Genomic DNA, 23,666 nt, shown 5'->3' on the forward strand with positions numbered 1-23,666 from the left:
CCTTGTCTATCTTTGTTCTCCACTGAATCTTTATGTACCACTTACATAAAGTGCTGAATAAAATTACTTGCCAATTTAATCTTTAATATAATCCAGAGACTTGAAAAAACCAAACAAAAATTATGCTCATTACAGGTGAATACTGAATATGAATTTTAGGACAGGGGGTCAGAACTGTAACAAAGAAGTCCTTTCACTGTCCTCTAGCAGTAACTCAAGCTCAGTGTGGTATATAAGTCTACTGCTCTCCTTTGCCCCTTCTTTAGGCTGGGAGCTCTGGGTTATGCTCAGGTTACCACCTCAAGCTTCCTAAGATATCTTTCTTCTTTTTTTTATTAATCCTCATCAGAGGATATTTTTCCATTGATTTTTAGAGAAAGTGGAAGGGAGAGTGAGAGACACACAGAGAAACATGGATGTGAGACACATGTATTAGCTGCCTCCACACATGCTCCCCGACCAAGGCCAGCAATTGAACCTGCAACCAAGGTCTGTGCCCTCGACCAGAATCAAACCAGGGACCTTTCAGTTCATGGGCCAACGCTGTATTCACTGAGCCAAACTGATTAGGGCCTGAGACATCTTTCTAATGTGACTGACCAAAATTTGAATTTCGACTTAAGCAAGTCCAAATTATTATTGGTAAACAAATCTATGATGTAATTCATACTGTAAATCATTAAGAGTCTTGATAAATTCAATATGTAAGTTATTTCTTAAAAATACTGTTTGCAATTTCATTTTTCACTTCCTTTTGAATGTATTTGTGTATGAATTTATTGATCTACTTAAACTGTAGTCTACAAAGTATGTGAGGTGGCTTTATTTGCTTATTTATTTTTTTACCAATTTAAGATTCTATATCAGCCGTGGGCAAACTACGGCCCGTGGGCCAGATCCGGCCCGTTTGAAATGAATAAAACTAAAAAAAAAAAAAAAAAAAAAAAAAGACCGTACCCTTTTATGTAATGATGTTTACTTTGAATTTATATTAGTTCACACAAATACTCCATCCATGCTTTCGTTCTGGCCCTCCGGTCCAGTGGCCCTTGAGTCAAAAAGTTTGCCCACCCCTGTTCTATATAATAAAAGGCTAATATGCAAATTGACCGAATGGTGGAACGACCAGTCATTATAACGCACACTGACAACCAGGGGGCAGATGCTCAATGTAGGAGCTGCCCCCTCGTGGTCAGTGCGCTCCCACAAGGGGAGTGCTGCTTAGCCAGAAGCCAGGCTCATGGCTGGTGAGCACAGCGGTGGTCTCGGGAGTCTCTCCTGCCTCTGCGGCAGCACTAAGGATGTCCGACTGCTGGCTTAGGCCCACTCCCCTAAACCACCAGTTGGACATCCCCCAAGGGCTCCCGGACTGCGAGAGGGCACAGGTCAGGCTGAGGGACCCCCCTTGCCCCCCGAGTACATGAATTTTGTGCACCAGGCCTCTAGTAAGAACATAAAGAGTTATTTATGCCCCTACTAAATTTTATCATTTCCTGCTTTAAAGAGTAGAGTGAATTAAAAGCCTAAAACAAAAGTCAACAACCCTCAACAGCCATACTAAGAGGTTATGTAGGTCATAGCATTTGGCCCACTTGTGGCAACCCCCATCCTCAACTCCTACTACCCCAACACCTGGATTGCTTGTGCCACCACAACAGAAGTAGAGCCATCAACAATATGTGCTGTAGGAAAAAACACCTTTTTTTATCCAAGAAATAAGCAGTCTACTGAACAGCTATTTCTACACACAAGAATGAGGTATTTCAGTAACATAAGACCTCTTATTAGAGCTATTTCCAATGCTGAAGGATTTAGAGTTAGAGCTAACAAGTGTGGAATGGTATGAAGTCTCCCCACCAGGTGGAGAGGAGCAGGGAAACCCAGGCAGATGCTTTGTCATATACAGAAAAGTCCAAAGGTCTTTATAGCTAACAACTGAGCCTCTTGAACATTTTTGTAAAGGATTTTTCGATATAATTAGACTCCATTTTATATATTTCATCTTGAAGCTGCAATGAACATACAAAGTTTGGCAAATTTATCTTTTCTTTCCTTCCCTACACCATAAGATTAAAGGTATATTCATTCTCTGGTAAACAATTTTATGGAGACATTATATTTTATAAAATGAAGGCTATATGTAGGTGCGATAATTTTTTGAATTTCACTTGGAGAAATGAGAAATTTGGAAGTAAAGGGATAGAAATAATTTTAAATGGGTGAAAAATCTAGTATTACTTTTGGTTTACTACTCTATAGCACAGTTTTGCTAAGATTTACTTTTAGATTATTTGATGTTATAAAAACACTATCTAGCCCTAGCCAGTTTGGCTCAGTGGACAGAGCATTGGCTTGCAGACTCAAGGGTCCCAAGTTCGATTCCAATCAAGGGCACATACCCGGTTTGCCCCAGTAGGGGGCATGCAGGAGGCAGCCGACCAATGATTCTCTCTCATCATTGATGTTTTTTTCTCTCTCCCTTTCTCCGTCTCTTGAAATCAATAAAAATTTTTTTTTAATATATAAAACAAACAAAAACAAAAGAACACCATCTAAATACATGAAATACTTAATTCACTATTTATGGCATGAGCTGAAGAATTAATTTCCATTTATAAAAATCTGATGAATTTGCCTTCACAAGCTAAAGACAGAAAAAAGTTCCTAAAAATTTAGAAGGTAACTGTTAACTGTCCTAGTTCATTCTTCTCTGGTAACTGAGTTTGCCTAGTCTCATGGCCACTCAGCTACAGACTCCTTTCCCAGTTTTCCCTTTATAGCTAAGTATGGCCATGTGATTTGTTTTCTCCAATGAAATGTAAGTGAAAGTGATGTGTGCATCTTTCTCATCACTTGCTTGATACCCTCTCCTTCCCCACCCCTTACTTTGAGCTAAAACTCAAAGTGATGACTCTACTCTGACAATACCTAAGAAATGAAAGGAATCCCGATCTCTGAATTACCATGAGGTGCGAAAGAAACCTCCAACGTGGTTCAGTCACTGTATTTTGGGAATTCCATTATAGTAACCTAGCTTATATTATTATTTAATCTTTACCCTAGGATATGTTTTGCATTGATTTTAGAGAGAGAAAGGAGAGGGAGAGGGGAGAAGAGAAAGAGAGAGGGAGAGGAGAAGGAGAGGGAGAGAGAGAGAGAAAGAAAGAGAAACATCGATTAGTTGCCTCCCGAATATGCCCCAACCAGGGATTGAACCGGCCACATTTTGGTATACTAGACAATGCTCCAACCAACTGAGCCACACCAGCCAGGGCCTAGCCTATATTATTATTATCTTTTAAGCCAACTTTAAAAATACACACACACACACACACACACACACACACACACACACACACATATATTTTTTTTACTGATTTCAGAGAGGGAGAAGAATATGGAGACAGAAACATCAATGATTTCATTGATCAGTTTACCTCCTGCACGCCCCCTATTGGGGATTGAGCCCAAAACAGGAGTTGAACCGTGACCTCTTGGTTTATAGGTCAGTGTTCAACCACTGCGCCACACTGGCCAGGCCCTAGGTTATATAATTGACGAAAATAAAACTCACCACCAAAAAGGTAACAAAGAAAGAATATTTATGTATTTTAAGCAAGAACCAAAATAACCAGTTTGAAGTCTATCATGCCAGCTTTTTAAGCGTTAAATTTTACCCTGAACCCTAGTCAGCCTCTAACCACAGAACAGACTGAAAATATTATGCACAATGATTGAAGATGTCCTTTACTTTTAATATTAGCTTTAATACTAGTAAAGAAAAATTATGACACTTTTCCCCACCATAACTGACTGAGGGGGTGATTAGTCCTGTTATTAGGGTCCTTTCTTTTTAAGAAACGTATGTGTGCCAAAACGGTTTGGCTCAGTGGATAGAGCGTCGGCCTGCGGACTGAAAGGTCCCAGGTTCGATTCCGGTCAAGGGCATGCACCTTGGTTGCAGGCATATCCCCAGTGGGAGATGTGGCAGGTAGTGCGCTGATCGATGTTTCTCTCTCATCGATGTTTCTAGCTCTCTATCTCTCTCCCTTCCTCTCTGTAAAAAATCAATAAAATATATTTGAGAAAAAAAAAAAAGTGTGCTATATCATGTCTTTCAATCTTCGCTTGAAAGGTTCTCCAGGGGAAAGTACAAACCTGAAGATACTCAAATCAGCAACCGTTGTGTCAGCAAAAAACTGAATCGAAAAACCTCAACTTCAATTTGGTTAGATGACGATTAGAATTTAGATTAACGAAAGGTTATTTCTCTCGTTTTTCACAGTACTCTGTATACTTTGTCCTCTTTACTTGACTCCAAGATATATCCTAAATCCACATGACTCATTTCACCACCCGTGTTATGGATCCCATATGTTTCTTTCAACACCTTGCTCCATCAATTTTCTTTACTCTTCCATTTCTTTAATCAATCTACCCACCTCCCCTCCTGGATCCTTCTCATTGTTGCTTAAATATGGGTAAGCCTACTTCAAACAAGTAAGAAAGCAAACAAAAACCCTAGACTCCACATTACCCTCTATATCTAATTTTTTCCTTTCATTGCTTAATATCTTAAAGGAGTTATCTATACTGCCTGCTGTTTCTATGTTCTTACCTCCTGTTCATGCCTTAGTCACTCATTAATCTCTTTACCCCACATAAACACTTACCAAGATCATTGCTTCACACACAGGAAGAGCAATGGGGTAAACATGGGAAAAAATAAGTTTTAATCTTGGTTCAGCTGTGATGTAACTAGGGCAATTAATCTTTCTTCAACTGATTTTCTGAACCATAAGATGAGGAAATTAACTTAAATCCTTCTGGTTTATAACTCCTCTGGTTTTACAGATATGCAGGAATTTAGTTGCCACTTTTATTCCTTTCATAATTAGAGACAAGAATGGTGTGAGACCACGGTATGTCCTGCTTCTAGAAGTCAAGGTTTTGGTGCCCTGTTTGATATCCTAAATATAAAGATTTGGGGTAGTGAACATGATTTCTAAGCCCCTTTCCAAATCTAAATTGCCTAGGCCCCTGCCTCACAAACACTGATTCCATTTCTGTGAAATCCTTCCAAATGGAGCCCAAAATGAACTACCAGGAGTGAAACATGGCCTATAGGGCAGGCGATCCAGGTTGCCTCTGATATATATAATTTCCTGCTTTATTTCCATTCCATTGTGCCGCCCATCAAAAAAGAATACTTGACCAGAAATGAGTAGGCTTATACACCTGATGAGCAATCCAATTTACTCAGTACCCAACCACTGAATTCATATAGATGAGCCTCTCTTTCTGCTTTGGTTTAATAGATCCAGTTAAACACTTGCCTTTTATTTAAATCCAGACTAAAATTATAAGCATAAGTGTGAGAGCCAGAGTATGGTGAGATTTAAAAAGAAGAGTCTTATAGTGCCAAAGATAACGAGTGGGCCTATCAAGAAGGTGCCCACATATACCCCCTCCTTTGTAACACATGCAAATCCAGCCACAGCATGCAAATACCAGACTTGGGCACAAAAACAATGACACATTTCAAACAACACTCACCCTCTAGATTCTCCAGAAAGGAACTGGACATGAGAGCTCATTGTGGTTAGGCCATTTCTCTGCTGAACCTGATGGCTGGTGTTCCAAGTCAGATATAAAGTGGTCTGTGTCAAAGAAGACAATATCACTACTGAATGGAACAAACCAGAGGGTAACTTAATCTACTACATGCCCAGGCTGTTTTTCTATAAGCAAGAGGAATTTAATTGACCTTTATCTGTCAATTACTGCACAAAATGACTCCCCACATTTTACAAAATAATACGAATATTGGAGTCCAGAAACTTTAGGAGGTAATAATTGGTTTATTTTCTAAAATTAAAAGTGCAGCCCTAGCTGGTTTGGCTCAGTGGATAGAGCGTCGGCCTGTGGACTGAGGGGTCCCAGGTTCAATTCCCGTCAAGGGTACATGCCCGTGTTGCGGACTCAATTCCCAGTAGGGGGCATGCAGGAGGCAGCCAATCGATGATTCTGTCTCATCATTGATGTTTTATCTCTCCCTCTCCTTTCCTCCTCTCTGAAATCAATAAAAAAATATATATATATATATTTTTAAAAGTGCCCTAACCGGTTTTGCTCAGTGGATAGAGCGTCGGCCTTCGGACTGAAGGGTCCCAGGTTCGATTCCAGTCAAGGGCATGTACCTTGGTTGCGGGCACCTCCCCAGTAGGGAGTGTGCAGGAGGCAGCTGATCAATGTTTCTCTCTCATCGATGTTTCTAACTCTCTATCCCTCTCCCTTCCTCTCTGTAAAAAAATCAATAAAATATATTAAAAAAAAAAAAAGTGCAAGCCCTGGCCAATAGCCCAGTTTGTTAGAGCATCATCCTGATGTGCTAAGGTTGCGGGATTTGATTCCAGGTTGAGGGCACATACAAGAATCAACCAATGAATGCATAAATGAGTGGAACAACAATTCGATGTTTCTCTCTCTCAAATCAATAAAAATTAAAAAAAAATAAAAGTGCAATAATTTGAAAAGTTACAATGATGATTTTCAGTGATTTAAGAGATAGATTTAGTTTTAAATAAACTAGTTTTTATTAGATTAGCTCTATTTGTAGTTTCCAAATACTCATCTATGGCTACATCAGAATTATCTGGGCACTTAATAAAAATCTAAATTCCTGGGCTCTACTTCAGACCACAGAATCAAAATATCTAAGGGTGGCCTGGCCAGTGTGGCTCAGTGTTTGAACATGGACCCAGGAACAAGAAGGTCACCAGTTTGATTCATGGTCAGGGCACATGCCCAGGTTGCAGACTCAATCCTCAGTGGGGGACATGCAGGAGGTAGCCGACTGATGTTTCTCTCTCATCTCATCGATGTTTCTTTCTATCCCTATCTAAAAATCAATAAAAACATATTTTTAAAAATGTCTAAGGGTAGCCCTGAGCAGTGGTTAGAACGTTGGCCTGCACACCCAAGGGTCGAGGGTTCGATTCCGCTTAAGGGCATGTACCTGGGTTGCAGGTCCCATCTCTAGCCCTGGTTGGGGAGCAGGCGGAGGCAACCAATCAAGATGTCTCTGTCACATCCATATTTCTCTTTCTCCCTTCCGTCCCTCCCTCCCCTCCACTCTCTAAAATTCAATGGAAAAATATCCTCGGGTGAGGATTTTTAAAAAATGCCTAAGGGTAGGAGCTCAGAAAAACTATATGCACATGAAAAGTTGGGGGGTGGGGTGGTCACAGAGGAATATTTTTAACTAAAGTTCACATCCATTAGCGCAGTGGTTCTCAACCTTCTGGCCCTTTAGATACAGTTCCTCATGTTGTGACCCAACCATAAAATTATTTTCATTGTTACTTCATAACTGTAATGTTGCTACTGTTATGAATCGTAATGTAAATATCTGATATGCAGGATGGTCTTAGGTGACCCCTGTGAAAGGATCGTTCGACTGCCAAAGGGGTCGCGACCCACAGGTTGAGAACCGCTGCATTAGCAGGTTATGAAATCCATTCAGCAAACTAAAATCAGTATTTTAAAAAGAGAACAAAGTAGAAGTTAACAGTCTGCATTTTGTAAAAATAAAGATTAAGAATTGGTTTTTGAGCACTAGCTGGTTTCGCTCAAGTGGATAGAGTGTTGGCCTGCAGACTGAATGGTCCCAGGTTCGATTCCAGTCAAGGGCACATGCCTGGGTTGCGGGCTTGATCCTCAGCAGGGGGAGTGTAGGAGGCAGCCAATCAATGATTTTCTCCCATCATTGATGTTTCCCTCTCTCTCTCTCTCCCTTTCTCTTTGAAATCAATAAAAATATATTTTTTAAAAAAGAATTGCTTTTTGAGTCTTTTATGTTATTTGTATATGTTTTTGTTATATACTATGTCATGCTATAAAGCTTATCATGGGAAGCTGTGATAAATGTTTGAAAATCATTATACACAAGAAGAGTCACTATTGGTCAGTTTTGTCTGGATAGTGGCTGACATAATAAATGCCCAGTTAGAATCCAAAGTAAAATGAGGCAAAGCCTCCTCCTTTGGCCTATAAGAAAATAGTTTGGGCCTTTGCAGTACAACTTCAAACAAAAGGACCTAACTATGAATTCTAGAACGCTTTTTTCATCTTGGAAGAGAAGATGAAAACAGTAATTAATACTCTTGTCTTAAGCAGATAAAGAAGGGAAAACAAGGGAGGAGCCAATCTGTGCAAAATGCAGCCTCACTAAAGGGGTAAAAAACCCCCAAAAAACAAATCTGTGGTGCTTAGGCAAAATTTTTCTGCCTTAAGCTTTTTTAATCCTGAATTTGAGTTCACTCACCTAGTCTTCGATTCCAGTATGTACAAAGGATTTTTATTATCAATCTCCTTTCTGACAGTGCCCAATCTCCACAACTGAATTCTCCAAAACAGACTTGAAGCTGTTATAGAAGACTGGATTCCAAGTAAAACGGCGCATAAGTTAAAAGAAAGAAACCCAGGAAGAAAGCTAAGAGGTCAAAAGATACTGAGGGCTTTTGTGAGTTGGCTAAAGCAATAGTCATTTCAGATTGTGCTTATGGAAACTTGCAGTCCTTGAGACATCTTTCTAGTTCCTTGAACCACTACTGACAGCTCGAAAAACTATCTAATTCATTATTTCCTATCACAAAAACTTTGACCAAACATCTAAAGAAGAATTAACACTAATCCATCTTAAACTCTCCCAAAAGATTAAGGAGGAAGGAATACTTCCTTAACTCATTCTAAGGCCAGCAATGCCCTGATATCAAAGCCAGACAAAAACACTTCAAGAAAAATCCCCTATGAATTTTGCTACAAAATAGTAGCAAACTGAATCCTGCCGCATATTAAAATAATTATACATCATTACCAAGTGAGATTTATTCCCAAAATGCAAGGATGGTTCATCAAATGAAAATCAATTACTGCCCTGGCCAGTGTGGCTCAGCTGGTTGGGCATCTTCCTGTGCACCAAAAGGTTGCCAGTTTGATTCCCAGTCAGGGCACATGACCAAGTTGTGGGCTCAATCCCCTATAGGGGGCGTGCAGGAGGCAGCCAATCTATGTTTCTCTCTCATCAATTTCTTCTCTTTCTCCCTTCCTCTCTTTCTAAAAAAAAAAATCAATAAAAAAAAATATCGAAATCAATTACTAGGATGGAAGGTAAAAAAACACATGTTCATCTCAATTGACACAGAAGCACCTGACAAATTTCAAAGTCCTTTAACAAAAAAACAAACAAACAAACAAAAATTACCCCACAAATTAGGAACAGAAGGGAATTTCCTCAAAATGATAAGGCCCTATATGAAAAACTCTCAGACAACATTATACTCAATTGTGAAAGTCTGAAACCTTTTACCTTAAGATAAAAGACATGACAAAGACATCCACTTTTGCCATTTCTATTCGACATAGTATTGGAAGTTCTAGCCAGAGCAATTAGGTTAAAGAAATAAAAGGCATCCAAATGAGAAAGAGGTAAAATGATCTCTATTCACAAATGACATTACACACAGAAAGCTCCAAAGAATCCACATACAAAAAATGTTAGCACTAATAAATTAAGCCAACAATTATAAGCTAAAATTAACACACAAAATTCAGTTGTATTCTATAGTCATTCAATGAACAATTCCAATTACAATAGCATCAGAAAGAATAAAAGGAATTAACCAAGGAGGTAAAACATCTGTACACTGAAAATGACACACTGCTAGCCCTAGCTGATTTGGCTCAGTGAATAGAGCATCGGCCTGCAGACCGAAGGGCCCCAGGTTGGATTCCGGTCCAGGACATGTATCTCAGGTACAGGCTCCTCCCCAGCCCAGGCCCTGGTTGGGGAGCAAGCAGGAGGCAATCAATCAATGTGTTTCTCTCACATCAATATTTCTCTCTGTCTTTCCCTCTCTCTTCCACTCTCTAAGAATCACTGGAAAAATATCCTTGGAGTAAACTAACTAACTAAATAACAAATACAACTCAATCAAAAAACAGGCAAAAGATTTGACTAAACATTTCTTGAGAGAAGATATACTTACTGACCAATAACCTCATGTAAGGGTGCCAACATAGTCATTAAGGCAATGCAAATCAAAACCACAATGATATACCACTCACACCCATTTAGGATGGCTATTCTTGTTAAATCTTTAAAGGAAGTTCTTTCATGTTACAGTACAAAAATATTTCCAAGATTCAATATATAGAGAAAGCAAAATACATAATAGTATGTATATACGTAGTATGCTAGTAAACATACGGAAAAAATAAACAATTGCTATAAATACATAAAATAGCTCTGGAGTGACAGTCACGAAACTGGTAACTCCAATTGCCCATATAGAAGACAACTGGGTACCTAAGGAGAGAGACTTTTCACTATATATATTTTGTTGTACCTTTAGTATTTTTAACATATGAATTCATGGCTTTTTAAAATCCCCAATAAAATAAAATTTAAAAACTCCCATTCTACATAAAAATCACCTACAGATCTTTAAATACACAAGATGACTATAAGGGACTTAATTTGTTCCTTATTCTTGTAGATGTAAAGCTAGAATGCCTGTAAAAATCACTCTCAACCCTTCCCTATCTTCTATCAGAATTAAAGAGTTTCCCATGTTTTCTCCTGTCCAGATAGACAGGCTAAAGGTTGGCTTTAGAAATGTAAAAGTAAGATATCTTCAGATAAGATTTATTTAAATATATTTACCTAAGTTTTATCAAAAGCTACAATCACTGGCAAAATATAACCTTGTAATGCATAGTCAGAGAATTGCAACCAAACTACAAAAGCTGAACTGTGGCCTAAAATTATTTCTCATTTAAAATATTTCTGTCCCTGTGAATGGTCCATTTTCAAAAGGACTCAAAAACAGGATATGAATTTTAAAATAGAATACATCTTTAGACACTGGCTTTGTATCTTACACATGTCCGACAAACATAAAAATGTTTATTGTGTTTATAGAGGTAAGATGATATAATCAATTATAGTTACTTCAGAAACCACTAAACACATGTGAGACAATCTAAATTTCAGACAGACCTGGATTCAAATGCCAGTCCCTGTGTTTGTTGCCATCTAATACCAGAAAGTGCTTCAGCTCCCTGAGCTGCATCTCTAAAAATAAAGCTAATAAATTCACTTTTCACAGATAGCAGGAAAAAAAAAACTAACGACTAGAAAAGTACCTAGCACAGTACACAAAAATGTGTTTTATTATCAAGAAAGAGAAACCATCATTCATTAATTATTTTAAATATACTTTTTTTTAAAAAAATATATTTTATTGATTTTTTTTTTTACAGAAAGGAAGGGAGAGGGATAGAGAGTTAGAAACATCGATGAGAGAGAAACATCGATCAGCTGCCTCCTGCACACTCCCCACTGGGGATGTGCCCGCAACCAAGGTACATGCCCTTGACCGGAATCGAACCTGGGACCCTTGAGTCCGCAGGCCGACGCTCTATCCACTGAGCCAAACCGGTTAGGGCTTAAATATACTTTTGAAGTGAACTTATTTTGAAGACTTTTGATATACTGGTTATTTAGTGGGAGGCTCTCTTGGATTTTTCCCAGCAGTGAGTCTGAAAATTAAATTTTCTTATTTTATGTCCAAGAATGTTCATGTCTAAGGTCTTGAATTCCCATAACAATGCATTCTGCATGAGACATGATTCAAAACCTACATGAACAGTACTTAAGGCACCTTTCTGCCTCTGGAATTATTTACCATAAATATGTGAGGATAGATGGTACATGGTACATGCATGTTTCCCAGGAAGAGGATTCATGAGTTACCCAGAGTCCCATTTAAAGGAGAAAGTTCAGACCCAGCCGGTGTGGCTCCATGGGTGAGCATTGGCCCACGAACCAGGAGGTCATGGTTCAATTCCTAGTCAGGGCACATGCCCGGGTTATGGGCTAGATCCCCAGTAAGAGGCATGTAGGAGAGAGCTGATTGATGATATTTCTCTCTCATCGATGTTTCTACCTCACTCTCATTCTCCATTCTGCTCTCTAAAATCAATAGAAATATATATTTTTTAAAAAGGATAAAGTTCAGTATTTACCTCCCTTCAGCCCAGGGCCCCTAACTGACTAATTATAATACCTCATTTGTCCCCCCACCCCCATTATAATACCTCATTTGTGACATACTCTTACCATTGATTATGCATGCATTTCTTTTATTTATTTAAATACAATAAACACCAGTGAAATGATTATCCAACACGTGAAAGAGATCGTTGATAATAGTTACTTCTCTGCTCTTCCATACCAGCCTCCTGCTCTCCCCCTCCCCCACAGATAACCACCTGAATCTTGTGTTTAACATGCCCTTGCTACTTGAAAGCAGGCTCTTCTTCTTGTCACCTATATACAGAACTGCAACAGCTGAGGTCACATCTAGAGTCCCTGTTTACAGTCAAATTAGCAATTGCCCTACATTCAGGATCAGTGTGTTATTGCACAGAGCCTGCAAGTGGCAGTGTCAGTTTTCACCACAGCAGCAGGCCAGGCTATATTTAACATGTACCCTCTTTGCTGAAGAGCTGCAGCTGCGGCTCTATTAGTTTGTGAACAAAGGAAGACAAGTGGGAACTGAGGGGCTCTAATGGAAAGTTGTAACTGGACTCAGCTCAATCATAAATTAACCAGGCCTGTATTTAAAGGTCTGTCTTAACAATACTATAATCTTAATTAAAATGCTAAAAAATACAACTGTGACAATGCCTCTATTTCTGTACTGTTTTAATATTTATCATTTGACCCCCAAATGGGGACATACACACTATAAAGCACATAAATATTTAGGAAAAATTACAGCTCTAGGCATATAAACTAACATGAGTAAGAACTTATTGATAATTTTATACATATAGAACACATTTTTCAACTAGGGGCAATGCTACTCTAGCTAGCAAAGAAAAAAGCAAAAATAGTTTTGTATAATGCCCTCATTGATTGAAAAAGTAGATATTACAGCCTTACAAGTGGACTGCTTGAAAGTGAACATGGCTTGGCAAAGGTCAGTATTCTGCTGTTGGTTATTACGTTGAGAAATTCCCCCTAAGGAGGGAGCCACCCTACTCTGAAACAGAGAAATGCTTCTGGGACTCTTCTGAGCTTGAAAGGCTGATTATGAGGGACCCAAATCACCTCAGTGAAACTGAACAAGGATAATTGTAAAGTTTAATCATGGATTCCAAGAACAAATATACAAAAAGACATGAGGGGAAGACAGGAGGGAGAGAAAGGATGTGACTTAGCCAAACTTATGACTCACTAAACCAACAGCAAGACAGAGCTAAGAAAATCCCCAGACCTCAGGCCATATTGATAAAATCTTCTGCACAAGGAAGGTGACAGTCCCAATCCTCTCTGAGCTGGTAAGAGTATATTCCCTTTCAGATACTGCACTATGAAAAGGAACTAAAAACACAGGGTTCAAGTAGAGGGAAACTACCATGTTGATGAGGGTGAAGGAAGGGTGCAGTTGCTGGAGTGTTTTTAAGACTAGAAAAGAAATCAAGATTTCACACATGTGAAAGGCTATTATAAGGAGAACTTCGAAGACTTGTTCTACAGTAATCCAGAGGCATCAGAGCCCACATAAAACAAGGGCAGCTTGAACTCAAAAGGCCCTGAGATGTTCCAAAGAAGTTGGCGAGGAAGAGACACATAGGAGTGTATTATCACTAGGGTGAACTCTGGTGTGAAAGAGAAGTATCGAGTAGAGACTTAAAAACTTCATTTATGCCCTCGACGGTGTGGCTCAGTTGGTTGGGCATCATTCCGTGTATCGAAAGGTTGTGGACTCACTGGTAGGGGGTGTGTAGGAGGCAGCTGATCAATGTTTCACTCTCACATTGATGTTTCTCTCTCTCCCTCTCCTTTCCCCCTCTCTCTAAAAATCAATAAAGTCTTTAAAACAAACAAACAAATAAATAAATAAAACTTTATTTATACTGAGAATCTAATAATCTTAATATTGCCTTGACTTCTCTCACAAACCCAGGCCCTACAGAGAAAATGACACCTCTTTAATCTATTCTACTTGCTCTACCCCTGCAGTTTCAACCTGCAGGTTGATGAGAAACATGATTACAGATATTGGGAAAACTCCTAGGGTACTGAATTAGGAGTCAGGAGACGGGTATTAGTCTTTACACTATTAACTCAGTGTTTTACTCTGGATGCATACTTAAGACTCTATAAAACTCAGATCTTTATAAAATGAGGGAGCTGAATTAGGGTATTTCCACCTATATAAGTCTTGAATTTCTGAGCTGAGGTGCACTAGTATCTTCTCTGTTAAATCTCACTGAATTTACAATAAAAAATTAAGGTGATAATGTCCACATTTCTAAAACTAACAGTCAAGTAACACTTGAATGATTCCTAACAAACTCCATCCTACTTAAAAACTTCAATAAAAAGAATATTTTATTTGTGTTTTAATTGTTAACTTGATAAAAAAAAAAAAAAGGGCGGGGGTAAACACCATAAAACAGAAACAGGATTAATAGGTGTTATGAGGATTAGATAAGTATATTTATGTAGTATAGCACAAACATTTTTAAAAATTACTTGTTTCCTCTGGTTGTAGAGTAGGAAGTGCTTCGTACTAAACACAATATAGAAAAGTTAAAATAAAAAGAGCTCAGATTAATTGGGAAGTTCATTTTAAGTGCTGTGGAGGAAAAGAAAAGCAGGTTCTATGGAAAGTAACTTCACTGGGTGATCTGATCATAAATTCCTAACTAGGCAGGTCATGGTAGGTAGTCACACACCAGGCCTAAAACTCTTGAGAAAAAGGGAAAGGTTTTAAGCCAGCCTCATCCATTGTTCTTGTACATCTAGGTAAACATACCTTTGAAACACCATAAGTTATACCCCTGGAAGGGGGTATTAAACCTCAACAGAGCATATCATTTTGTTAACCTGTAATCCAATCTCTACTTTGCTTTTGCCAATCTTGCTACATGTACTTTCCTCCTTAATTTCAAATGCATAAAAGCTGCTGCAAAATTGTTATCCTTAGGAGCATTTGAGATCTTGCTCCCTGGTATATATCATCAGTTTGGCTCAAATATACTCTTATGAAAATTCTCTACAGGTTTTGACACTTCTGACATTAACAGTGCGAATCCTTTTTGGAATGTTTAATGGCTTACTTTCAAAGGTAGCCAGAAAAGAGACATTCAAATACTATGGAGTTCAAGACCTATGAGATAAGTTGTTTTTAAAATGAATTTATATTAAAACTTTGCATAACTATAGGATTTTCTAAGCATCTAGAATTTTACCTTCAAAGGCAAATCCAAATAATATAATCAATGAGTCAGTCGGCAAATATTGAAAATTCATTTGGGAGTTAAGTATCAAAAATGAAATTTGTAAAAATTATACATCCAATAAACCAAGGTGACCTAGAGTACATTTTAGTCCCCCCCACCCCCCTTTAATAGCCACTAGCACCACTGAGCTTCTATCAGGTCTCCTGATAGGTGGCAATGAGGGAATTCAATAGCCAATCTTTGTCTTCTATGGGGCTACTATCTGGGAACTTTTCTTGATCATGTGCCCTACACAATGAATGGAGCAAAAATAAAATGGCTTTTATATTTGCTCTCACCCACCTCATCTTTCCAGATTCTGTTTTTGCAACACATCCTTACATAATCAAAAAGTGAAATAAAGTTTTCAAAAAACCTTTCTAGAAGTTCCAATTTGCTGCCCTCCCGCCCCGACCAGGATAAATCCAAAAAAAGCAAGTTCCAGCAATGATCTCTTTGTAGAAGACAAAGATGTCTCCTTTGGAAAGAAAATGAATATCTTTTGAGTCCTATTCAATATATCTCATTTCTCCAGTTTCATCACAAATGGGTAGAAGGTTATCATTCAAGGTCTTACTCTTAACCCTTTGTTTTAGGGATTAAAATTCTAAATGTACCAAGGATGGAACTGAGGATCTGAGGAAGAAAAAAAAAATTTTGAAATATAAGCCTTGAAAGCACTATAAATAGTCTAAAACTGCCAAAAGAATGCATAAGTAACATTTTGAAAACCTATATATATTTGGAAAAGGCTTTATTTCAAATCTGCTTTGCATCAAAGTAGTAGCCTCCTTTCTACCTGGTGTTTGTTATTATTAAGTAAACAGTAACACTTAGGCCAGCTGTGCATTAAGAGAACACTTATTACCACAGCCCTCAAGTACTCCCAATATAAATGTCACAGACCAGATGCAGTTGTGAGCATATGTTCAAGTAGTGAAATTCTGCACACACATTCACAGAGAATGTTACACTATTCTCTAGGGATTAAAAAAAGCTTGAGGGATCCCCTTTAGCACAGCGTTCTAAACACCATGCCTGCTGCTGCTGGGAGGCAGCTGTAGTGCTGCAAGAAAAAGACTAGACTGAAAGATCTGATTCCAGTCTCAGCTCCGGTACTTACCAGTTGTGTGACCTTCAGAAATTCCAATTCTTTAAAAGACACTATCTACCTCATAAATAGAGGACTATTAAGGATTAAATTAAATAAAAAATAGGAAAATGTTATATAAATTGTAGGTATTGCTTCAGTTTATACAAATACCTCCAGTTTACACACAAATTACCTGGCAAATCCCCTTGTGGCTTTGAAAGCCATCTTCTACTATGCTATTCGCCCTCCAGCCACAGACAATCATGCTTTCCCAGATACAGCTCTCCTCTTCTCATGTTATCTGATTTGTCCTCTGATCCTAATTCACTTAAAACATACTCATCCTTCAAGGTCAAAGGTCATCTCAAGGAAACAGGCTAAATCCTTATAGAATACTAGAGGCTCAGTGCATGAAATTTGTGCATGGGTCGGGTCCCTAGGCCTGGCTAGCAATCAGGGCTGATTGGGGCCTTCCTTTCCCTGCTGCCAGCCAGGGCCTTCCTTTGTTCCATGCCACCCCGTGGTGGTCAGCAAATACCATAGCAAGTGGTTGGACTCCGGGTCGGTCAAACTCCCGAGGGGACAATTTGCATATTAGCCTTTTATTATATAGGATGTCACAGCTCTGTGCTGATCTCCTAAAGGGCTTGTCTTATATTTTGGTAGTGACTCAGATCTCACAGCATTGATAGATCTGATGGTCAAGTCCCGGGAGGGGAAACACCACCTTTTATTTACCTTCCTTTCCCCTTATGCTTAGAATCTGAGATTTAATACCAGCTTTGCAACTAAGTAGTAAACTCAGCCTCTTCAGATGTGTAAAGGAGATGGCTGAGCTAAAATTACTTTTCTATAGGTTAGCACAAAATCAGAAAGAGTAAGCCCTGGCTGGGTAGCTCAGTTGGTTAGAGTGTCATTTGGATACACCACGGTTGCAGGTTTGATCACTTGTCAGAGCACATACAAAAATCAACCAAATAGATGGAACAAGAAGTCGATGTCTCTCCCTCTCTCTCTCCTTCCCTTCCTTTCTCTCTCTCTTCCTCTTTCTCTCTCTCTCAAATCAATTTAAAAAAAACAAACAAACAAAATCAGAGAAAGAATTAAAACTCTATATCCATGTTTCAGAATCCTTAGAATTTTCATATTGGATAATACTTACATAATAGCTTTTACTGAATTCTTACTTAGAAAAAATTTTACTACCATATAAATGATAATAAAGCCAAGAATAAGCCCTAAAATTATTAACTGATAATTCTATTTTGGGGAATTTTCAATTATTGAAATAATTAATATTCCAGAGTTTGTTCCCCAATTTATTGATTTCATAAAAACAGAGGCGTACATAACGACTTGCTATATTTATATGAATAGCTTCTTTTTAGCTTGGTGCCAACGGCTGTACCAGCAGTAGCAAACCAATCCAATCTTATACTATCTCCACTATCTGACTCAGCAAGCTAGCAGGGTTACAAAGGAGCAGGTTCTTTACTTGTCTGAGTCTCTTCAAGAACAGAAACTCTATCTTAATACATTCACAGTAGTCCCAGCATCTAACTCTGCCCTGCAAATAGATGGCATTCAGCAATGTTTACTGAATTAACACCCCTGAATTCCACTCTCTAGACACTGTGACCTTACTGTATGTTCTGGAAGAAAAGATGCCCAGTAAATCTCATGTCTTCAGTTCCATCACAAATGGGTGGTAGATTATCACTTAAAGTCTCACACTTTACAACAGATATTAGTGGTAAAATAGACTTAAAAGCATAGATTTTCATGTCTATTCTCAAAATCATATATCAACATATCTCAAGTAACAACTTACTAAAAAAACAAGCTATATGCCAATAAGCAATCTATGGTAGCTTTCTCATGACTCAGAGAAGGAAGTTCCTGGATCTTCATTGCTTCAAGAACATAAAGATGAACTTACCATCATCTAAAGTGATGTCCTGTAGACCAATTGTTGAAAAGTTAGGTTCTTGCTCTTCAGGTTCAGGTTTAATGTTCACAGTTGCCTTATCAGATGGAAATGAAGTTGGATCACACAAATTGTGACATATTAAGGATGAAGGTGCAGAAAGACCTCCCTGGCCTGTACTCTGTGCTTGAGTTGAATGTTGTCCAGAACGCATTCTAGTAGCTAGAGTTGGTGATGAGGTGGTTCCTGAGCTAGGAGGTTGGTAAGGCATAGGCTGGAGCTGAGGAGACGGTGGTCCAGAAAGTGGTGAACTGGCCAAGGGATGAGAAGCTGCTGGGGAAACTGCTGTAGCAGACCCTAATTGTGAAGAACCATATGTGATGGACTGTAACTGAGGGGAAGGCTGACCTGTGACCTGGTCAGTCACTGGAGAAGAAAGAGATCTTTGTCCTGTGTTTGAACAATGGTATTCCATTGACTGTAGATGAGGCAGGGTCTGCACAGAATGAGGTGTATGGGCTAAGAGATGTCCTGTTGAGCCTGAATTTGAAGAATGAAAAGGTATGGATGATGATGGTTGGCAGCCAAGATTTATTAAACCAGGAAGAGCTGCATCTTGCTGAAACAAAACAGGAACAAATTCTTGACTAGAGGCAGCATTAATAGGAAGACAAGTTGGTCCATTATACACAACATTAGTTTGCATAGGCTGATAGGAAGACCCCACTGGAGGTGTTGGTGTGACTTGAAAAGGCTGGTGCATGACTGAAGAAGGTATCATATGCTGTTCTTTACCAGTACTCTCATCCCTACACTGCAACTGTGGCAGATGAGATGAGGTTACCATGGATGCATATGTTTGCTGGATGGGACAAACCAAGCTTCTCTGCGCTGACAGTACACTGTCACAAGGATGTCCTGTATCTGAGGAAGGCCTCTGGGTCTGGGCAGGATGAGGCACAGGCAATGATGGAACCGAAGACAAGTCAATTTCTTCTCTGTGTTCTTGCTTCATCAAAACTGGGGGGGAGGGGGGAAGAATTAAAGTAAATATTATTACAATACAAAAAAATTTTATGAAAGGCCTTCATTCTAGGCTACACAACTATAGTGTAAATCCAAGCCACAAACTGAAAACTCAATTGCCTGCAACAATGGAGGGAGAATGCAAAAAAACACACCTATAAAATGCCTTCAGGGAAGGCAGATAATATATGTGAAGTCAGCAAGCATAAGACAACAGGGAGTAAGTAGTTCTTGCTCTAAAAGTACTCAAGTTAAAAGAAAAAAAAATGACAAAGTCCATGCTTTTAAGCACTGCAGTCTACTGTTTTACCATTTCACTTCATCATCCCATCAAGCAAAGCAGGGGCTACGAATACCAGCTATTATCCCTTACCACATCAAAAGAAGTATCAGAGTCATGATTTAGGATGAGTCCACCTGATGAAAGGACTACTTAAAGTAGGAATCAATGTATTCTGCTTATTTTGTTTAATATGTATATCAAAACAGAAAAGAACCACCAGTTAATTTTTTGTGTCAAGACAACGGATTTCATTATGTCTCTTGGCAAGCATATGGTTCACTTTTCTAGAAATGATCTACTTTAGCTTCCTACTGAAGTGCTATAACTCATTTAAAAATAACTTTTCTGAATTCACATCTCATTCTTCCTTTTAAGTTTGTACTACTTATTAACATAATTAAAAATTTCATGATCTTCACAAAATAGAAGTACAACTGGCCCTTGGACAACACAGGTTTGAACTGTGCAGGTCTACTTATACATAGATTTTTTTCAATAAATACCTGTGCTGTTTTTGATCTGTGGTTGGAAGTCCATGGATGTAGAGGGCCAACTGTATTTCATTTTACATTAAATGAAAATAAATATGAGACCCAAAGCAAGGTCAAATCTCATCTGGCCATTACCAAACCCTTACCAAGTACAAGTCTCTTCACATAAGCATGGCCTCAGTCTGCATTAGTGAATTAAGGCAGCCCTGATATCTTTTATTGTAGAAGAGGTAATTAATGAAACACTTGTTTGGGGGTGCATTTAAGTTCTACACTTTAGCCTGGCTTCCTAGCAGAATAGCACGGGCTCATCATTCATCCACTTTAGCCTCTAACTCTGGCAACTGGTGAGCCAACAAACCCAAGGATAGAGAGAAAAGTATATCCCGTTATCCTCTTGTTGCTTCTGCTATAATGCTTTTATTCCTAACCCAAGCCTCCATCCAGTTTCTGATTCTTGTTGAAGTGTTCTAAGTATGATTCACTGTGTCTACTGGCTCCTGACCTCTCTAATGTCCTTTTAAAAAATATTTTAGTTGATTTTAGAAAGGAAGTGAGAGGGAAAGAGAGAAACATGAGTGATGAGAGAGAATCACTGATTAGCTGCCGCCTGAACGTACCACACTGGGGATCAAGCGCGCAACCCCGGCATGTGCCCTGACCAGGAATGGAACCGACATTCAACCACTGAGCCACACCGGTTCATAGGTCGACACTCAACCACTAAGCCATGCCGGCCGAGCTCTAATGTCTTTTTTTTTTTTTTTTTAATATATTTTATTGATTTTTTAACAGAGAGGAAGGGAGAGAGATAGAGAGTTAGAAACATCGATCAGCTGCCTCCTGCACAACCCCCATTGGGGATGTGCCCGCAACCAAGGTACATGCCCTTGACCGGAATCGAACCTGGGACTCTTCAGTCCGCAGGCCGATGCTCTATCCACTGAGCTAAACCGGTTACGGCTCTAATGTCTTAATGTACTTATTTTTCTTCTGACTTTGGCAGAACTAGAACTTTCTCCCTGGACCACTGGATTTACCCCCACCCCTTTCTATTTCAACTCCTACTCTGATCCCAGGAAAGCCACAGTAAATTCTATATCCAGAGTTACAGTTCTATATAAGGAGAAAGAATGTCCCAGAAAGCCTCCTCTCATCCCTTAATTCTGAATGAGCAGGTGGGGCCCTTGGTTATGTAAGCAGTTGATTATCATGCACTAAAAAGGAGACAGAAGGATTAAAAACTACAGCATAACATCCATCTTTTTGCCTGGTCCGATCCGTATTTCTATGTTCCTGACTCATATCTCGGTATCCAGACTGAGAACTGCTTTGCTAAATCAAGTGTACTTCCACTCTGCCAAATCAAGTATCATTCTTTGGTCAATAAGAGATTCAGACTCCAACCTGACCAAAACAAAGTCCTCATTGCTGGTGTATGGTACTTTATTCTTGTTTGGAGGGAAATACTGTTTTAGAGACCTTACAATATGTAGAATGAGTTGAGTTTTAGAAACAGATTAACTCTAGTTTTTGTGTTATATATGCTCCTTCTGAAATTACAATGTTGATGGAAGGATTTAGAAGAAAAAATAAATTGCTGGTTTTGTGGTTTTCAAAGTATGAGAAGCCTCATGAACTTCTTCAAGTGGTAGATGTGGAAGAGTTGGATCCAAAGAGTAGAAACTCTCTGGATTTCCTCTTCCAGTACAAGCAGAGCACCTAAGCTTGCTTTCATCCTTTTTAAAATATATATATGTTGGCCTTTTGAATAACAATTTATTTGAATAAAATATTTTTTAAAATTTGAAAACCATTGCTTTGGTCTTTAATCCTCATTTTATGAAGTTAATCAGTGGGTACAGTCTGTGGCAGAACTGAGACCTGATGTAAGGCAAGTTTTTTCTCCTAAATGAAACAACCAGAAACCAAAAGTTGGTCTGTCCAGTCAACTACTTAGAACACAATATATTTTCCCACCAGCAAAATATTATACACGAGAGTCTGGCTCTAATGCTTCCCCTTAAGGCCCATTATTCTAAAACCAGAGCTCAGATGATACCTCCAGTACAAATAACTTCTGCTATGCTTCAGAAGGAGATACATTCCCCTCAACATCTTTTTTTTTTTTAATTAAATCTTTATTGTTCAGATTATTACATTTGTTCCTCTTTTTTTCCCCCCATAACTCCCCTCCTCCCAGTTCCCACCCCACCCTCTGCCCTCACTCCCCACCCACTGTCCTCATCCATAGGTGCACAATTTTTGTCCAGTCTCTTCCCGCATCTCCCATACCCCTTTCCCCCCCAGGAATAGTCAGTCCATTCCCTTTCTATGTCCCTGATTCTATTGTAATCAACAGTTCATTCTGTTCATCAGATTATTTATTCCCTTGATTCTTAGATTCACTTGTTGATAGATGCATATTTGTTGTTCTAAATTTGTATCTTTACCTTTTTCTTCCTCTTCCTCTTCTTAAAGGATACCTTTCAGCATTTCATATAATCCTGGTTTGGTGGTGATGAACTCCTTTAGCTTTTCCTTATCTGTGAAGCTCTTTATCTGACCTTCAATTCTGAATGATAGCTTTGCTGGATAAAGTAATCTTGGTTGTAGGTTCTTGGCATTCATCACTTTGAATATTTCTTGCCACTCCCTTCTGGCCTGAAAAGTTTCTGTTGAGAAATCAGCTGACAGTCGTATGGGTATTCCCTTGTAGGTAACTGAGTTTCTTTCTCTTGCTGTTTTTAAGATTCTCTCTTTATCTTTTGCTCTTGGCATTTTAATTATGATGTGTCTTGGTGTGGTCCTCTTTGGATTCCTTTTGTTTGGGGTTCTCCACGCTTCTTGGACCTGTAAGTCCATTTCTTTCACCAGGTGGGGGAAGTTTTCTGTCATTATTTCTTCAAATAGGTTTTCAATATCTTGCTCTCTCTCATCTTCTGGCACCCCTATAATTCTGATGTTGGTACGCTTGAAGCTGTCCCAGAGGCTCCTTACACTATCCTCGCATTTTTGGATTCTTTTTTCATTTTGCTTTTCCGGTTGGGTGTTTTTTGCTTCCTCGCATTTCAAATCATTGACTTGATTCTTGCGCTCCTCTGGTCTGCTGTCGGGAGTCTGTATAATATTCGTTATTTCAGTCCGTGTATGCTTAATTTCTAGTTGGTTCCCCAATATAAGATCGAGGGTCTTATTAGTTTTCTTGTAGATCTCATTAAGTTTATCGGCGGCTTCTAAACAGTTCTTGAGAGACCTTAAAAGTGTGGTTCTGAACTCTATATCTTCCATTGACAATTTTGTCCTGTTTCTGTGTCTCCGCATTTTGTTATGCTTCCTTGGTGCACCCCCTAGTGGTCTTTGTTCGCAGTCTTATAGTTAAATCTTGATTGTTGTAGTTAATTCCAGGGAGGGTTTGACCTCCAGGCCAAGTGGCTATGAGAATCAGCTGTTCAGCAGTGAGAGAACTTCTGTCCTCTAGGGAGG

General features: G+C 38.9%; 1 protein-coding gene across 4 annotated transcripts in view; it reads right to left on the reverse strand.

The window, feature by feature from the left end:
- The window catches only part of NFATC3 (nuclear factor of activated T cells 3), a 100,835-nt gene that overhangs the window by 8,421 nt on the left and 68,748 nt on the right, over nucleotides 1-23,666 (reverse strand). Inside the window, exons 9-10 of one of the 4 annotated variants that reach the window (XM_036345814.1) lie at nucleotides 18,393-19,400; nucleotides 5,557-5,660 (exon numbers count right to left, since the gene is read on the reverse strand). The exons of 1 other annotated variant lie outside the window; for it this stretch is intronic. In XM_036345814.1, coding sequence (XP_036201707.1) covers nucleotides 5,560-5,660; nucleotides 18,393-19,400 — 1,109 coding nt within the window. In that variant the 3' untranslated portion in view covers nucleotides 5,557-5,559. Of the gene's footprint in view, nucleotides 1-5,556; nucleotides 5,661-18,392; nucleotides 19,401-23,666 lie in introns of those variants that run through there. 2 more of the 4 variants (XM_036345813.1, XM_036345817.1) reach the window with 2 other exon arrangements.

Source organism: Myotis myotis, unplaced genomic scaffold (assembly GCF_014108235.1).
Source record: "Myotis myotis isolate mMyoMyo1 unplaced genomic scaffold, mMyoMyo1.p scaffold_m19_p_19, whole genome shotgun sequence".
NCBI classification, from domain to species: domain Eukaryota; kingdom Metazoa; phylum Chordata; class Mammalia; order Chiroptera; family Vespertilionidae; genus Myotis; species Myotis myotis.